At 36.7% G+C, this 19,330-nt stretch overlaps 1 protein-coding gene across 1 annotated transcript in view; it reads right to left on the bottom strand.

Annotated features, from left to right (window-relative positions):
- The window catches only part of COL25A1 (collagen type XXV alpha 1 chain), a 453,979-nt gene that overhangs the window by 106,548 nt on the left and 328,101 nt on the right, over positions 1 to 19,330 (bottom strand). Inside the window, exons 8-10 of the mRNA XM_079153601.1 lie at positions 9,977 to 10,048; positions 9,159 to 9,266; positions 7,906 to 7,941 (exon numbers count right to left, since the gene is read on the bottom strand). Coding sequence (XP_079009727.1) covers positions 7,906 to 7,941; positions 9,159 to 9,266; positions 9,977 to 10,048 — 216 coding nt within the window. The remainder of the gene's footprint in view (positions 1 to 7,905; positions 7,942 to 9,158; positions 9,267 to 9,976; positions 10,049 to 19,330) is intronic.

Below are 19,330 nucleotides of genomic sequence, written 5' to 3'. Positions count from 1 at the left end.
TCAAAAGCAGCCAGTTTTTTCTGGCTCCATATCTATGTGCTTATTCTTCTGGGGAAAAATACGACCGGGATGATTCATTTATTGGTATTTCTCAATATCATGAGGCTATGACCTTTTTAAGGGAGGTCTCTTAAAGCTCAGGAAATTAAAGAGGTAATACATTTTTCTCACTGCTTGACAAAACCAGAACGCAAGACTAAATATTGAGCATTAAATACCACTAGCAGATGAAAGACAGATCTAGGTATTTGAGAATCTATCTTCTGATCAGGTTCCAAAACAGAGACTCTATATCACCTTTCACCAGATATCCACAGCTGAAATTAGCTCACTCCATCCCTTCTAAATATTTAATAAATTGTTTCTTAGTGCTGAACCCCAAATGGAAATGACCCAAAAAGAAAGAAAAATTAACAGGCTCCTCTGCCCTCCATGATTACACACACCTCCCTTGCGTATCATAAAAGAAAGATTTATGGTTCATAAAGGCCTATCACCCTACACTACACTGAGCAAAAAATATTTCTATTGGATAAAGTATTAAGTACTTTTCCTATTTGAAATCAGCAATGTTGAGGAACACTGGTTCCTAGAATTTAAATATTCCATGATCCACAGAAGGTCTTAAATTTAAGACTACAATAAATAGTCATGTTACTAAGATCTGTTTTCTATCTAGATAGATCAGTGTTGTCTAATAGAAAGTTTTGCAATTATGGAAACAGTCTATATCGCTCAATCCAACAGGGTAGCCACTAGCCACATATGGCTATGGAATACTTGAATGTGGTTACTTGGAAATTTTAGAAAGTGAAATTTTAATCTTACTTAAATAAATTAGTTGAAATTAAAACTCTTACAGCTAGTGATACTGTATTGGACAGTGTAGACATAAAACTGTGATTAGCTGGATTCTAGCATACTTCTGCCACTATCAACCTTGTGACTTTGGCCAAGTTTCTTAAGGTACTGTGTTTTAGATGATTTCTAAGGTTTCTTCTAAATCTACTGTTGTACCTGACTTGAAACTAGCCACCTAATGTGACTAGAAATTAGTGCAATTACTTTTCCACTGTCCTCATGAAAATCAGTCTTTTGGTTACACTATCCATATTGATGGGCACATGCATATATTCTAAATATACTCCAATCCATAAAACATGAAAGAGTAGAAGGTGCAGAAGAAAAGGCAATTTGTAGTAATTCTGTTAGATTTATCCTGATTAACCCCACATCTGGGGTGAAATGACATCATTTGGGAGAAAAATAAGAAGTTGATTTATTTATATTAGTATATGATTTATTAGTTTGTTATTCAGTCATTCAGTTTATCCAACATACTAAGTACCAACACCTAATATAAGATGTGACAAATGCTGTGAAATGCCGTGCCTGAGGGAAGGTGACAGTTTCTAATTTAATTTGGGAGAAGGTGAATGTGTATGTGTACATGTGAAGTTTTCTCAAAGGAGGTGACCAAAGCAGAAGTCGACTTTTTTAAAGTTCCATTCAGATAAGGGGACCTTTTACTCCCCTTAGATCTAATCAAGAAAGCTCCTGTTTGGGGGCCCATGATTTAGAGAGCTCTTCTCTGGTTGTGCTTCTCATGGGGTTAGAAATCCATGAGCTGATGGGAGTATGCCCACTTATATTTCTTGCCACCTCAATCTTAAGTGCTTTCGGTAATAAAGACCCTGGAAGTTTCTGCTACGGTGACTTGAGCTCACTTCAAACACAATGGGTTGCCTCTTTCCCAGATCTGTTATTCTGAAGGTGAATCACACCGCTGGTGTGCAAAACAATGAATTGGAACAGGGGGCGAGGAAGTGGATATTTTGAGAGATCTGTATGAAATTTGGTCCTGTGAGCATCCAAGAGCCTGAGTCTTACAATGGTAAAGGATAGAGAAAGGGGTGGGAGAGAAAGGAAGCAGGCTAGGGACTAAGGTTGGGACTTGTCACACAGTTCAAGACACCAAACTCTGGCTTTGAACTTTAAGGAGTGCAAATTTTCCATGTCATTATGAAAATGTGTTTGTACAGGTTAGAAGACAGAACATATATTACTTAACAGTTTACTAACTTGGTTTGTGACTTTTTGATATTTACATATTTTGTGGGAGGATTTCCATCTGTCCTCTTGCCCTAAAATGTTTATATTTATCCTAAATCTGCAAATATAAAGCAAAAACTTTAGATAATGTTATTATATCCTCACTCAAGAGTCACATATTTCTATAGTAGGTTGGATTCTACAGTTAAAAGAAATGATAGAGAAGTTGATTATAGTTTTGAAGATGATTTAAAAACTTTTATTCCTTTGAAATTTAACATAACTATTTTACTTAATTGTCTGCAGGATACACACACACACACACACACACACACAAATCTCTGTGATTTATAATAAACATAGAAGGATAGCAGGACTTTAGAACTGGGAGGGTACTCATGTCATTTAGTCTTACCACTTTCTTTAGACAAGAAATCTAAGGTCTAGATATTTTAATTTGTTCAGTGTAATATAGATTCTAATATAGACCTTTAACTGGAACCAGAGCAAAGATAGTTGACCACAGAGCAAATTTACAGCCCAGAGATCATTAAGAAAAACACAAAGATACAGAAAGAGAAGAAACAGTGTTATTTACTCAGACTTTTGGGCTTTCTTTGTACTTCTGCCATGTGATCACGCTTCTAAATGATGGTTGAACATGCTTCCCCAAAGCTGAGATTTTGTTTCTAGGATACAGAACCATCCTCAAATGTTCCTCTCTTTTCTTCACTATCATAACCTTGGGCACCTCTGGAGACTCTATGTCCCCAGAAATCAAAACAGAGCTTCCTTGTGCCATGCAACTGGGAGGGACACTGAGCTGGCACAACAAGAAGAAGGCATCGTTTGTCTACTTTCTCTTGGTTTATTTGGGAAACAAAGCATTACAGGCTCAGGACAAAAGCACCAAGAAGTGGGGAAGGACACTGTCAGTGTGGCATTTATATGTACTTCATGGACAATCAGATTAAGTGAGGATAATAAAGCATTAGGATGGCTGCTAGGACATCTCAGCAAGCAGGGCACACAACTGAACACCCAGTTTTGCCAAACCACATTTCGTTGTTAAAATCTAAGCTAATCCCTATGCAAAGATGATTTTCTTCATTTTTGTTATTTGTGCTTTGATGGTTTGGGGTTTTGCTTTCTCTGCCAGATCCAAATCAGGAAGTCTGCTGTTGTCTCCAATGTCTGACATCTGCTGATCAAGACAGCAGGCAGATCAAAGTTTGAGTAATATGATGAGTTTTTATCAAATCTGTGCACAGCAATGTATTATAATTGAATATTTAAAGCAAGTCTTTGTATTTTGATTATTTCACTTTTGTTTTAAATGAAACAATTATTAATGCTTATGCTATTAACTAACATTTTTAAAAAGTATTATGTTCATGTAAACAACATGTATTAAATGTTTTTACAGGCAAAACTAAAAGAAACTAAAGATTATCTGTAAGTTTTACAGACATAAGTCCAAATTTTACTTTAATGGACAATTTTTTCTGAATTTTGATTCACAGATACCATCAAGGCCCAGTAAGTAGCAATTTGAGTATTTTTATAATTCAGAAAGAGATGAACAGATATGTTTTGGAGTTTACACATATAAAATATGGGAAGGAGAGATGGAAGGAATAAAGAGCTTCAGAAAATGATCTGATCTATGAAAACTTGGATACAGATATTTTGAACTAAGAAACAATATCCAGCAAACTGGGACTAGTTCTTGTATTTTTTAAAACACCATTTATATTTCATATTTCTGAGAATTGCATTTGTCAAATAAAGAAACAATAAGAACATCTAAAGGAAAGATACCTTCAAAAATACTATTTTAACCACTATTTAAATTCCAGAAGACCTGGAAGATAAAGATCACTCGTGCTAGAACAAAATTGAGCACTTCCAACTGTGGTTGGCTTTATTCTTGTGTCTGCTTTTATAAGATAGTGTGTGTCTGTTCTTATTTAGATGGAGTCAAATTTACTTAAGCTCAAGATTCTGTTTTTTAAAATCTCATCCTGAACTTCTCAGAAAGCCCAAAGGTCACGTTTACAGAGTAGATGCACAGCAGGATTAAATAAATGTGGAACTGCTTGAGCTGCAGATTTTCTTTTTTATTGTATCATAGATGCCGTTAATCTTCAGATGATTACTTTTGCAATATAAACTATCTATCCTGGATTATGAAAACTAATTCCCTACCTGCCACACTCATAAACAGTTTTGTAAGACCCAATTTTAGGCTGTTTCTAGCTTCCTCATTTCATCATGGGAGATATTTTAAATTTATAAATAGACTCCAGCGCCTCTTAAGAGCCTCATCTAAGCAAGCACTCCTCCAGGACACAGAGCAACAAGTGTAGCGAGGTTTTAATAATGTGGGGAGGATGGGAGCAGTGCTATTTACTATGCTGTCTTTGTTTTAACTGGTGGGTAAGAAGAGGAATGTTATGCAAAATTGATGATGTGATATGGGAGAAGGCGGCCTAAACACTACCACCACCACCCAAGAACCAACAGGACGAGAAAATAAACTGCCCTATCAGTTGTACTACATGTTATGCTGTGATTAAATGGATGGCTGCTGAATTGTTCTCAGCTCTTTCATTTTATACAGCAGGCTTTCTGCAGGCTGAGTTATATCACTGGACATTTGTTTTAGCCCTACTACATCTCTTTATGGATTTTCTGTAGTTCATAAAACATTTCATATAAGTATTTCACTTGCTTCTTACCATAATCCAGTAAGATAATTAGATTAGGAATTATTACCTACACTTTATAGATCAGTAAAAAGGATCACAGACTATAATACACCTCTAAGTGGTTCCAAGTTCAGAATTACTGGTACAATGTACTTCTCTCCATACCAGACTGCTAGTTAAAACACATGTGCACACACACATGTGTACACACACCCAGAAATTGTGATTTAAAAAAAATGATAGATTTTTAGAACAGAGAAATATTTTGTGTTAAACAAATATAAACTATAGAAATTCAATTTGCTGGGAAGTGGAATTAGGGGGTTATACTGCTTTACAAAAAAAAAAAAAAAAAAAACTTTCAATAGGGTTACTTTAAACGGCAAAATTTCCCAGCACATTAAAATATGATGATTTATGAAAATCTGATTCATACAAAACTTTACAGGGATACATCTGTTATATAAATCCATGCTTACTCACCTGTAATTTACTCTAGAGAGAACACAGTGATAATAATAATAACATACTCACATAGTTCTTCATTATATATTTTAAAGTACTTTCCTCTAATTTATTGCATTTGTCTTTGGCAACCCTTTATGGCAGACAGAGAGGATGTTGTCCTTTCTTTACAGATGAGAAATTGAGAGGTTAAGTGACTTGCCCAAGGTCAGACAGACATTCATTCATCTACTGCTCTGAGTGATGGAGTTTTAACAGGGTAGTCAAGTCAGGAAGGTTCTGCCTCCTCCCTTTTTAACCAGCTGTGAAGGCTATTAAAAGAGGTAGATGATCTCACAAACATAATGCTGAATGAAAGAAGCCAGACACAAATGTGTACATACTGTATGATTCGATTAATATACAATTCAAATGCAGGCAAGACTAATCTATGGCGACAGAAGTTAGAACGGTGGTACCTTTGGGATGGGGACTAGGAGGTAGAGCAGGGCTTATGATGATGTTCTAGAAATTGATCTGGTTTGTACATAGTTTTATGTACTTTTGAAAATTCACTGCAATGGATACTATGATCTGTCTACTTTTCTTCACATATTAAGAAATTTTCATTTAAGAAAGAATTTTCTATCTTTAAATACAATATTTTTAAAATGCACTTTAGAAGATCATTGCATATACCTTTCCTTGGAATATGTGTGATTTCAATTAAGTTGCTTAGGTCATTTAAAAAATAGGAACATAAACTGAATCTGAAGAATTCAGGAAGAAGAAAATATTTATAGAAAAAATGACCAGTATTCTCTGCAATGAGAAAGTTTTTATATGAAATAGGAAATTGAAGTACATTAAGATACTAAAAATTCATTTAGGGCTGAGTCAACCATTTATATTTAATGCTACCTGTCTAGAAATTGAGTTGCAGCTCAGTGGTAGGATATGTGCCCAGCATGCAGGAACCTAGGTTTAATCCCTAGCACCAAAAATCCAAGGAACAAAGAATTGTAGGAAAATTGGATTATGTTGTTATTCACATAGTACATCCTTGAAAGTATATATGATTCAAGGAAGATAAGAATATGATTTTTAAGAAATATCCATTTTGGGGCTGTAGCTCAGTGGCAGAGTGCTTACCCAGCACTGGGTTCAATCCTTAGCACTGCATAAGATAAACAAAGAAAATAAAGTCATTCTGCCCATCTACAACTACAAAACAATTTTAAAAAAAAGACATATCCATTTTATTGTAGGACATCATATATTAGGGTGCTGTGTTGGGCTTCAGGGAAGGAAGTCAGTGCTGATGATAACTTCTGGGTAGACTGGAAACGAGTCTTTTGAGGTTGTGATATAAGAATTAATGGGAGAAATATGTTTTGACCATTTTTCCAGAATAGAAATCATAGATTCAATTTCTTAAAGCAATTTCAAAATTTATATCATGGGCTTGCAAAAATCCTTAACACTGTGACTCCATAACACAGGGAGTTAACACTGCACTTCTATGCAGTTACCACTGAGGACAAATGAGATTTTTATTTCTTTTTCTTTCATTTTATTTGCTTTGGAAAACATCCATTATGGCACCAAAAATAATCTGTATCAAACACCTATCTTGATATTTTAGGTCAAGAATGGAATTTCCAGGCAGTGGGTGGGATTTGGTCCTGGGGTGCTTTCATTTCATCAGAACTCTTACTTACAAAGGCAGCTGAGTGGATGAGCTGTTTCCCAAGACAGGGCTGTTGAAAGCTCTGAGCAGGGAGGCCTTTGACCTCCTGCATTCACTTGCTGGCTTCCATTCCCCACACACATTAGATTTACTAGGGACTAGCCAAGTATTTTCAGAAATAAATTTTATGTCCTCACCACCTATACAATGCAAGCAACCCATCATGTAGCACTGACTCTATCAGGCTAATTATGATCACCTGCCAGCTCCCCATGTGGTTTCTGGGTCTACCCATTCCACAGCTAGGATGGGTACAAGCTGTCCTTTGGGGTAATTATAATGAGCATCAACCTGTGTTTCCCCATTGTGTTCAGACTATAATGTGGGCTAGAAAGGCAGCTTGAAAGACAGTCAGGGAGAGGTGGCTGACAGCATTTCACTCTTCAGTGCTCAGCAAGCTGACCTGACTTTTCTACTGGCAACTGAGGAACTGAGTTCTGTGTGTCTATACAAGTCCATGAGGAATCATTGCATGACCTTTCTTTAAATGATGGAGATTCACAAGACGCTTCTGTTTCTCTATGGGAAGAGCCCTTCAGCAACAGAATCACTCCTTGAAGCACTGTCAAGGTTTGCTATGCTAATTCACCGTCATACCTGATCCCTTTGAAAACGAGTTTCTATTTAAACAATCATCATACCCCTGAATTTATCATCCTTATAGCTGAGCTACTTCAATTGCCTTCTCCTTTGACCTTCTGCAGCATCTTTCTGCCACACTCCCCACCCGGAATCTTCTTTTTCTCCAGCATCATTTCTATAGATGTGTAGTCTTGTAACCCTTAGCATGCAGCTGATAGACCAAATGACTTTGAACTTTTATGAATTTTCACTTTTTGTTATGGCTCATACAACAGATATATATTTGTCACATAAACTTGACCACAGATTTTAATAACCTGAATTTCCATTATTTTTGTATAGAATAAAATAAATTGAGATACTTGCCATCAAGCCTTGTTCTCCTGGTTTTCCTGGTTCACCCTTTAAAAAAAAAAAGTGTTAATTTTACTAATATATAAACATTAAAAAACAATTTCAATCATTTTTTTTCTTTTTTCCCAATACTTTCTGGGCATAAACGTCAAATACATTTTTCAGATTAAATAGAGGAATATAAACATAGCACAAGTAAAAGAGTGATATTTTTCTTCAGAATAATTTTATGAACACCTTAGAAATTAAAATATGAGTCTGGATCATCATGGCATCTTATGATGACATAAAATTGATGACATAGTTTCTTCTTTTTGAGAACCCAGAACGTGTGTGTGTAAAAAGAAGACACACACACACACACACACACACACACACAGTTGTTCTTAGTGCAGCAATTAAATCACAAAATGATTAGAGATTGATTTTGAATTTGGGTCGTTTTGAATTAATGATGGTTAAAGTTAAAGCAATACATAAATAAAATTTAATTCAGCAATAAACCTTATTTTCTATTCCTAAAGTCATAATATTAATCCCACATTATTTTTCCATACAGTTCCTTAAATGGCTGAGTTGTCTCTATCAAACCACAACATTGATCTAGTATCCTATACTTTTTATATTACTGACCCTCAATATTAGTAACTAAGTATTGAGATCACTTTTAAATGATTTCTATTGATACGCTTTACAAAGGACAACTGGGATATTAAAATCATTAGACACTGATTTTTAACTATAACTGATATTTTAACCATTGTGCTGTTCTTTTGGGCAGTTTTTGATCAAGTTAGTCATAAGAGATTAGGTATTAGTTTATTTCCTTTATTTTCCATACATTGTATGGGGCTTTATTGTGTATGCTATTGAGCTTTTGGAAGATGTTATTAATCTAGCACTTAATTTTTTCAACTAAACTCCTGAATAAGCAAGGCATTGGCTGATCTACCCTATGGTAGGCAGGACACTTGAGAGATGGGGCATCGCCAGTCATGAACGACTTGAGACTTACCTGAAAACCAGCTTAGCTGCTGTCTCCAAGTCTCCGTGATTTACATGGATTCCAGGTGGATTGGGTAGTAAAGTGGATAGTTGCTGGTAGTTCCCTTCAAACCCTGGGGACTCACCTATCATCCCACTTTCCTCGAACCCCTCCATGCACTTCACTCCCTGGACCTACAGCCCCACACTGCTCCTTCCTAGTTCTCAGTCCTTAACACAAAACAAAACCTGTGAGAACACTGGTCCAGAAGGCAACTCACGGGTACTCCGGGCATTCCACGGGGGCCATCTTTCCCTGTATCCCCAGGTGGGCCTCTTGGGCCTGGGGGGCCTGGGGGGCCTGGAGGCCCTGCCTGACCTTGGTCACCCTGGAAAGGGGAAGGGAACAGACCAACAATAACCATCAAAGATGAATACCCAAGTCTCCTTTTCAACACTTTGTATTCAACACTTTTCAACAATTTGTATCATCCATACTTACACTATGAAAAGAACCAGAGTAACCAGAAACATGAAGCCTGTAGCACTTTACCTGCCAGTGGGGAGCAAATAAATATTCACACTGGATGAGCTGAGTAGATGCTGTCAAAATTAAAGTAGCTCAGAAACCAGCATCACAGCTCTCAGAAAGAGTGTATATGTTACCACTATATTCAATTTGTATAATTTTATCCATGGCAATGCTGTATCAGTTATATTCACTATAAATGGCTGCATTTATAGTTCAACAAACATATTTACTTTTTCATAATCTACAAAATTAAGCATATGAGGTTCTTGTCATACTATGTAATACTTTATAAATTACCAAAGTTAGAGAACTTAGAAACTGCATCTGTTACTGGTTACAATTTAAGCTTTTTTAATTAATCAAAAATTAGGCAGGCTTTCTACGTCTTTTTATTTTGGTACTTTTATATGCATTTCAAATGGAGCTCACTAAATATAATTTTGTTCTAGGATAAAGTCCCACCCTCCAATCATGCCCCCCCACAAGAGATAAATGGTAAAGCAACAGTATGCAGAGCAATAAATGAACGTAAAGAAGAAATCAGACTCCAGCAAGATGCAGCACTACCTTAATCAGGCGGCGTTTAATGAGCTGCTGATCAGCAGAGAGAAACCCATGATTGATTTTAGGAAACACCATCTGATCAGTCAGGTGAGGTCAAAGGTTGAAGTTCAGAGATGAGAGAGTTGAAGAATAGGCATCAGAAGGCCCCAAGAAAGAAATAAAGATATACACATTAGATTTATAATGACCATTGAACAAAACAGAACTGGCACTTGTGTCTGCCACCAGACTCTCTGGCTCTTCTCAAAGGACATACAACCCTCAAATGGGATGGTGAGGCCAGATTTTTAGTTAGATGTGAATCCTTTCGATATTGGTATTGGGTCTTTTTTAGTGTGGCCCATTCCAAGATGGAAGTGAGCTGGCCTGGGGGAGAGCTGCATTCTGAACAGAAAGTCTCCAGACAAAGCACCAGTTCCATTTTCGTCAGACTTGTCAACCAGCATAAGGTAGCATGAACCTGACAGCCATTTCATTGATGCCCAAAGTCCAGAGTACTTAGAATTACTTGAGTAGCTGGGAAATATCACAGAGCATTAGGATACAGGCAAATCAAACCATGAAGGTATGGCGTGGTCCTAGCTCATGATGCCCACCTCTCTTCACTGATCTCTTTAATACAATATCCTTCTCTGAGTTCACTCAGTATACATCCCCTTAATATACACCTGACCTCACTGAGGCAGGTGAGGTCCCAGGTGCCCAACACAAGTCACCTGCTTTGGGATGAGAGGGAGCACCTAGGCTGGGCAGGCCAATCAAATGGTTCTTGCTCACTCTTAAGCTGATTGTGGCTCTGACTGGGCAGGCATGAATGTCAACCACAAACCTTGACGGTGAGGATCTGATTACTGTGCAGGGCAGCAACTGTGGGGAAGCCTGGCGGGCCCTATGGACACAGCACAGCACCAAAACAACACGACACAGTACGTCACACAGACATTTCACTAGTGGACAAACAACACAAGAACATACCTAAAGTCTAACTAACTCCCTGGCTCAGGTCTTGAGGACACCATCAACAAAATGAGACACAGCAGTCCCCAAGTGAACCAGCCATTTCTTACGCATGTTGTGCAGGACTGAGAACTAAGTGCCTCTTATGTCAGGCACAATGGGATCTGCACCTATGCTGGTGTACAGTTTCCTATTCTTAACATTTCTAGAATCTTCCTCACAAAATGTTAGTACAAAATGGCAATAACTGTAGACACTGTTATGAAAACAACACTTGTAAATTTCCTCTATTGATGCTGTTTACAACTCCTGACATACAATACATGTATTAATTCTTTTTTTGGACCACAACAGTGAACACAATTTTGCTGTCAGATCAGGAATATTCCTAAGAATAAACACAGTACATTTCATAAAATACAGTCTTGCCACCCACATATCTCTCTCCAATCATATGATGAATCTCAGGTCTCCTGTTTCAGGAATTTCTGCAGAGGTGGTAGATGGAAATCTGTCTCTTATAACATGTGCATTTCATGTCAGGGGGATTTATGGTCACACTCCGCAGTAATCACTTCTGTCACGTAACTTTTCCAAAAGAACTTGACAGTTCACACAACCCCTTCAAGCAGAAAAGTGGCTTGGAATTCCTTAACCAAGGAGAATGGGGGAGAGATGTTTTAGAGATTTGTACTTCAACAACATATTAATTCTTCCACAAAGGCATTATCCATCGGTTAAGTGGAGAGAGAAATTATGCCTTTGTTCCATTTCTTTTCTGACAACATGTGAAACTACAGTCTTTTATTCCAACTCTTTTCTTAAAAAAAAAAAAAAAAAAAAAAAAACACAGAACATGTTTATGATACCTGGCCTCAAATTTCTGTGGGCTTAGTTCTGTCCTGACTTCTTCCCACCCAATTCTATTTTGAGGATGTTTTTAGGAAAAACCAGAAAGTTTCTAGGATTTAATTTGATTACTTTTATGGATATTTTCCTCCTTATTTTGCCCATGTTAGAGATATGTTTTTTTTTTTTTTTTAAGAGACCCAATAAAATTAGGTTTGTAGTATGAAGACATTTGTTCAGCCCTAATATCTTTGGTTCTCATTTTTTAGTACTATGACTTCTCAGGAACCAAAGCAGAGGAAATCTCATCCCTTTTGCCAAATCCATTCTGATAAGGTTATTAAGTGGCTGGGTAGTTTTGAGGTGACCTGTGTCCTCTTTTTCTTCCCTCCAAGTAAAAGTCCTTTAAATGTAGACTCTGCACAAACTCAGAAATGCTACAAGTTGGAAAACAGATGTGTACAATTTGCTTTTGTTTTACTATAGAATACGAGTTTAAAATGTTATTAGATGGTAATGTGCCAGCATCTTTCCATCTGTGACTCATTAGCCCAATATTACACAGTCAGAATTTTATATATAAACCTCATATTTATGTAACAAAGAACAAAAACAGATACAAACAAGAAGTCTATGAGGGATCAGAATCTTGATTAGTGGTGATAAATCATAATGTCACTTGAAACAGGATTATCTAACAGAATAATTTTAAATTAAAAACCTTTTAACAGCACACATGGTAGGCCTTACAAATGTTTTGAAATTTGAATGTATAAATAAGTCACTTCTTGTACTTATATTTGAGCATGACCAGCTTGCTGTGTGATTGTATTATTTTTTAAATGTGTGACAAAAGAGCATTAAGTTTTATAACTTCTTGGTTTGGGTTCCAGCTTTTGAGGTCTAAAGAAGCAAGTAGACAGATAATTCTCACTTCAGATAGCTTCTTTTCCTCTAACAGGAAATCTCTATTTGAGGAAGCTGATCTTCTATTCCCAATCATCTTCACTGTGAACATGCTACCAATTAGGTAGCAAAGTAAAAAGAGCGTATAAGAAGGAGCCTCTTAAATTCCAACATAAATACCCTGTTCTGGGCTGCAATATCCTAAGACCCTGGGCTTTTCAACCATGATAAAAGCAACTCTCCAGGTATGACCCAGTGCTCTGGTGAGTGTTTAAAGGCAAGAATAAATATGGTACATTTTCTGGAAAAGTAATTTTTAATTAATGGTATTAATTTAAACATTTTTATGTAAAACAAACACTAACTGTGTGAATTTTAAAGTATTTTTACCGTTTGATGGTGGTAATAAACTCCATCTCAAAGAAGTTACCTCTAGATGATGGGAAGACACTAATTATCTGCTTCCCACAGGTAGTGGTTTGAAAAGCTCTGGTGCTGAATGCTTACCGTTAGGACACACTTACCTTGTGGCCATAACTGCCAGGTTTCCCTGGCTATTCATACAGGAAATGCACTTTTCATTAACTATGCCATTTTTTCCACAGTATCATTAGTCATAGTCCTTTCTAAATAAATGGAACGGACATATTTCACTTGGTTTTACATCTCAGAAAACTTGCCTGGTACGCAGATGGCTTGAGTGGGTGTGGAAAAAAAATGTGTTTCCAAAAAAACATGAAGCCTCCAGGAATAAGCTGAAATACTGAAATAATTTGTACATATATTCACCCCCAAAATATTTTGAATTTTTAAGAAATTAGATGTAGAAGAGTATAATACATACTACCTGACACAACCCATGTTCTCTAGTGGAGCATAAAAATCCAAGACATGTTCTTGAATCTTCAGGACATTCTGTATAGTGTTAACCATCTCTGGACCAGTGTTTTGTCATTAACACAGGAGGGGCTTTGTCCCCCTTCCTTACCTTCTAGAAGGAAAGAGGAATGTATACCCCAAAGGGAGATTGAACAAATAATCCATAAGAAATGTTTCTCAGTATTTAGAGGTCATAAATTCAAGATGTGAGTGTCACTTTTATGGTACACTCAGTAATGATGAGTGTTATATGATTGCATTATAGTGAGAAAACTTCGTGTTCTGTCAAAAGTATTCAATAAGGCAACGACAGTGCCAGAAATGTAATCCCAGATTTTGTCTTTATGCAATTTATGTGTTTATGATAATTTCTTTCTACTTGTTTTAGAGTTTAAATGTTAGAAAGCTTACAAATTGACTAACACTCAACAATATTGAAGAAGTATTTGCTGAGCGCCTTCTGTGCAGCATTCACTAAGTGAGGCTTTGGGGACTGAATGGCAAGCAGGATCCCAAGCTCACACATTTAACAGCTACTGTGGAAATCAGCAGGCAGAAATCATACTGGGTGACAAGTACTGTGATGACTGTGTATGACGAAAACAAAATGTGCACCTAACACTGCATCTGGAGAGCCACAGGAGACCTCCTGAGCCAGGTAGAATGAGTTGCTGGAGGTTGTAGAGGAAGAGTAAAACTGAAGATAAGCATCAGAAAGAGATTATCATAGTAGTGGTACTGTGTCCCAAAACTAGAGGGATGAATCAATAGTTTCAAGGGTTATTAAAGAGGTGAATTTATAGGAATTGTAACTTTGCTAAAAACATGTGAGAATTTTGAGGAGCAGAGTGTGTGGTCCTAAGTCTCTAGCTTAAGCAGTGGAAAGGCGGTAGAAAGAATACCAAGGAAGAGTGGGTTTTGAGACAGGTGATGTCACGGATGATGATTTCAGTTTAGGAAATCTGCTGAATTTGAGCGAAGGACAATCAAGGGTGGCAGTTGGGTTTCCACATAAAAGAGGACAGTTGAGAATCAGGAGTTGTACTGCTGAATGCAGTCATCTAAGGAGGCTGCAAAGAGAACAGACCTAGGACAGACTTCTTGGAAAGATTTGGATTTATGGGATGAGCAGAATAAGAGGCAACTACAAGGAGAATCCATAAGAAGTGGGTGGTTGTAGAAGCAGTAGAAATGCTAACTCCCTTCACAAGAATTCTAGATAGGCAAATAACTAAAAATAACATATACTGTGTCTTACAGAGAGATGATACCATTTACTGAACTATATGATGACATGATCATTAATTATGTTGTATACATGCATATAAATATCCAATAGTGGGAATAGGCTATAGATGGCCAATGTCACTAACATGGACACTCTTTGGTAAGTTCAAGGGAGTGCACCTGAGGTTGTAGAAGTATGGAGGAGAATTTAATTACAAAGGATCAACAGAACTCAACAGCTAAATCATATTAGAAGAAAACAATGTGTTATGTGTTACACTGAGAAGTGGAAATCTCTGAATTTCTCCATAATGTACACTATCATGATTCTATTTGCTGAAAATATATCATGCATTACCACATAACCATTAAGTGGGCATGTGTGCAGCATAAATAAAGATAAATATTCCTTGAAACTGATAAAATGATTTCTAGCTAAGAGAGACCAGATGGGAAAATATTATAATAGAATGCAAAAATATTTAGGTAAAAGAATAACTTCAACAGCAGGAACTGTTAGGAGGCTAAATAAAGAAAGAAGACATTAGGAGAAAGAAATTTGCTGCTAAATCATTCCATATTGCAGTAAATGGTATCATCTCTCTGTCTGTAAAGAAAAATCAACTATAAGGGCTAAAAGAATCCTATGAACAACCAAACAACATAAGGGCCTATGAAAATCAGTTTATCAGTGAATAAGACTGACTATGGAAGTATTAATTATGGAAAGAATTAGGCTTCTGCTGTTGAATATAATATTGTCAACTGGTTCACAAAATCAGTTTTCTTTATTGATACTTTAAGTCCCATTCTATTGTGTTCTATCATAAATGTTAATACTAGTCACTTCAGTAATTACTTTTGATAAATTTGAATTTCACGAATTGCTTAAAAGAGAAAGAACAATGCAATCTTTGTATTGATAGACATCATTAAATGCTATACCTACTAAAATGTTAAGACAAACTACAAAATACTGGCACATAATCACAAGTGTGGGCCGATAAATTTCAACTTGTGCAAAGGCAAAGTGAAAAACATTGCCTAAAGTATCCTTATAGGTCAAAAGATTTCATGTAAATATGACCTTTTAAGGGATTCCAGGGTTGTTGAAAAGGAGTCCTTAATGACATATAGCTATGAAAGACCAATAAAAGACAAAACCCCATGAAAAGAGAATATAAAAGTACTACAAATTTTATTTATATAAATTTTGTTATTATTGGATCAGAGCTATTCTTTCTAAATGGATGTCCAGAGAATAGTTCTATGTAGGGTTTCAAAATATTAATTACAAATAATGACAATAATGATGAGGATGATGGTAGTAACTGTGGCTAGCACACATATGATACCTATGCCAGGTATGATTTGAAGAGCTTCATAAATACTAATTCTACTACTCTTCATATTGACCTTCTGACAGATGAGGAATCTGAGGCAGAAAGAGGTTAAGAAGAGGTTAAGGGTTTTGTCTGCCTAAGTGTAAGTATCTGGACCAAGATGCACATACTAGCCACCTGCTCCAGAGTCTACACTCTTAACCATTATATTTTCTGTGAATAATTTAGAGTTTCTGAACTTTGCTCCCACTTATTCATTCACTTAATTAAGAAAGGTTTAATAAGATCCTACTAAAAGCAAGGGAATGTTTTGAACACTGGACTTAGAGAGGTGAACAAGTTAGACCTTACTGAGGCATCGTGGAGCTTAGAGCACAAAGAGGCAGACATTGAACAAGCAACTTCAGATGTGGCTGAGATTTCTTTTGATATGTATCCATGATTCTTTTTCCTCTTGCATTTTCTTTTTTTTAAAATATATTTTTAGTTGTAGGTGGATACAATACCTTTATTTTATTTTATGTGGTGATGAGGATTGAACCTAGGGCCACCCACCTCTTGCATTTTCTATTTCCTTTGCCTCCCCACCTCCACCCATCAGGCTCTTAGTTGCCCTCTGCTTACTTGCATCAGATGAGGCATGAGGAAACAGATTAGAAAACAAAACTTCCCTAACATTTCTAGAAATCAAAAAGATCTAGAAAGATAGTCCAAACTGGAAAGTAGATCATCTGTGGTCCCCAAGAGCAAAGGTGACCCAAACCCTCTACCTAGCAAGCACTTCCTGGAAGATAATAACACTTTAGAGAAGAAATGGCTATGTGATCTGTCCAGGTGGACAGGCAGCCTTGCAAAAGATTCCCTTGCCTGAGACATGACACAACAATAGCAGAAGCTTCCCAGGCTCCACAGAAATAGCAAACTGCATTCTGTTGCTGCAGGGCCATACAGACCAGTAAGGCCATGCTGCCTCCTCTATCCAGACTGTGTAGACTGATGACCAAAGACGAGGAATCATGAAACAGTCCCAGGAGCAGCAAAATGTAGAAATTCCAAGAAGACTGATGTCTGCTTTTTTTTGTTAACTCAGAGGAAAAGGCTCAGATTCAGATATCAAGTTATTATAGAAAATTAAGTCAGATATTTCTTACTAATTTTTTTGGATTGAGATTCATAACTTGAAAGGGATATTGTTAACAAAGCAAAAGCTACAATAGTGCATAGAAAGCAGACCTTAGCAGGTCAAGTGGTCATTGAGTACTTCCTCAAGGACATGATATTTAAGTTGACACCTGCAGAATGCACCTGTGGTAGCTGGCCACTCCCAAAGGGCACTGACACCTTCCCTTCCTGATAGTATCATCAAGATGAACACTGGAGCCAAAAAGAAAATATATTTTTCCTTTTCTTTTCTTTTTTGAGACCCAGTCTCTGTCCTTGAGAAGGTCAGGGTAAAGGCACTGGCAAGGGCTGTGGGTTGTAGGATCCCTATGGAAATTCAGACTGACAAGGAGGAGAGGGAGATTAACTGAAACTTTTGATCTTTCATGTACCAACATCTCCTGAATACAGACCTTTTAACAAGTATAGTGAAACAAATCTGGAGGAGTGAAAGTCTAGTGGAAAAGGAGAAGTATCACACGAACATCAATCCAAATGAAAAATATACTAAACTCATGCTCTTCTAGAGGGACACATTGTACTTAAGCACATTCTGTCTGGGGGAGGAGTAGGGCTCCCTAAAGATGGAATTTGAGATAGGTGAGGAAAGAGGCATAGGCAATGGTACATGAAGTGGGGTGTGGACTGGGGCACCTAGAAGAAGCCATTCCAGTCTGAGCAAAGAGGTGGAAGGCATTCACAGGGAATGCCAGGAAGGTGAGTTTGGATGGAAAGCATATACTTCTTATGTAAAAGCCTGGAAAAGTTGATAGGATGTAGGTGTTGGAAGTCTTTAAAAATGTTTAAAGGGAGCAGCTACAAAAATTTTTTACCCAATGAAGGTGCCATGCCGTATGTGAGTTTGAGGAAGACAACTGTGACAAAGTTAGGAAGGACAGATTAAAACCAAGATACAGTCCATGATTTCCAAAATCCCAAGTCCCAGGAGATAATATATTTTTTCACAAGTTTAAAGTTTTTTCTAAGTTTATAGCAAACTTGTGTGATGGCAAACACTTAGTTGAACAGATGTGAGGCTATTTACGGTTCCTAATAATCCTTCTTAGTGTATCTATGCATGTGTTGCCTGTAGAATTTGATGTTTTGATTAGGGGGTGTCTAGGGCCTTTCTAAGGGTGTCAGACAATATGCAGCACATGAGCCACAGAAACTCCCTAATCCCTGAAAACTCAAGTTCTGAAGCACATCAGACGCTGAGGGTTTCAAGAAGGGATGGTGAGTCTAGTCCTAAACTCACAACAAAGAGTCATTTACCAGAATAAACAATTACGGAAAAAGTAGGAGGTTCTACACTGAAGGCAACAAATTTGGTTTCAAATGATTAAATTTGACTATCTGGACTTTAGGCTAGTCTAGGAAATGCACAGCCTAAATACATGATGATATGAATTATATAATTTGTGCGTTTATAGCAATTAAAAAGAAATTTTAAAAATCTTTATTTTATGTGTGAATTAAAACTAGCCTGATCAAATATTATCTGGCATAGATCTTTTATATCTGGTGTATATCTTTAACTACTTGCTTTCATGAAAAAATCCTCACATATTTCATGAAAAAATAAACTTGAAGGTATTGCAAGTGAAAAAGAAAACATGAAAAATTTGACCTTTAATTAATAAAAATTCTCTTAAAGTCTTATTTAGAACATTGATTTGATTAATGAACACTGAAAAATTTGTTTAAACGTCCTTTAAAAAATGTAAAAGCAAGCTCTAACTCAGCTCTGTCTGAATTCCATGCAGTATGCATTTGAAATACAAATTGATGAATTGTAGACCTCCTACTAATAATTTTTAATTTTCAAGGAATCCTCCTTCTAAGGTGATAGAAAATCACAATAGTGAGCAAGACAGTAATATTTTGCACTCACACTTTATTCTTTTCTTCTTGTAATATTTGAGATTGAATCTAGGGGTCCTGTACCTAGTAGGCATCTCCAGCCTTCACTTAATTATTTTTTGAGACAGGGTCTCTACAAGTTGCCCAGCCTGGGTTCAAACTTGCTATGCTC

Source organism: Sciurus vulgaris, assembly GCF_902686455.1.
Source record: "Sciurus vulgaris genome assembly, chromosome: 9".
NCBI lineage: Eukaryota > Metazoa > Chordata > Mammalia > Rodentia > Sciuridae > Sciurus > Sciurus vulgaris.
This window is presented reverse-complemented; position numbering and strand designations above follow the sequence as displayed.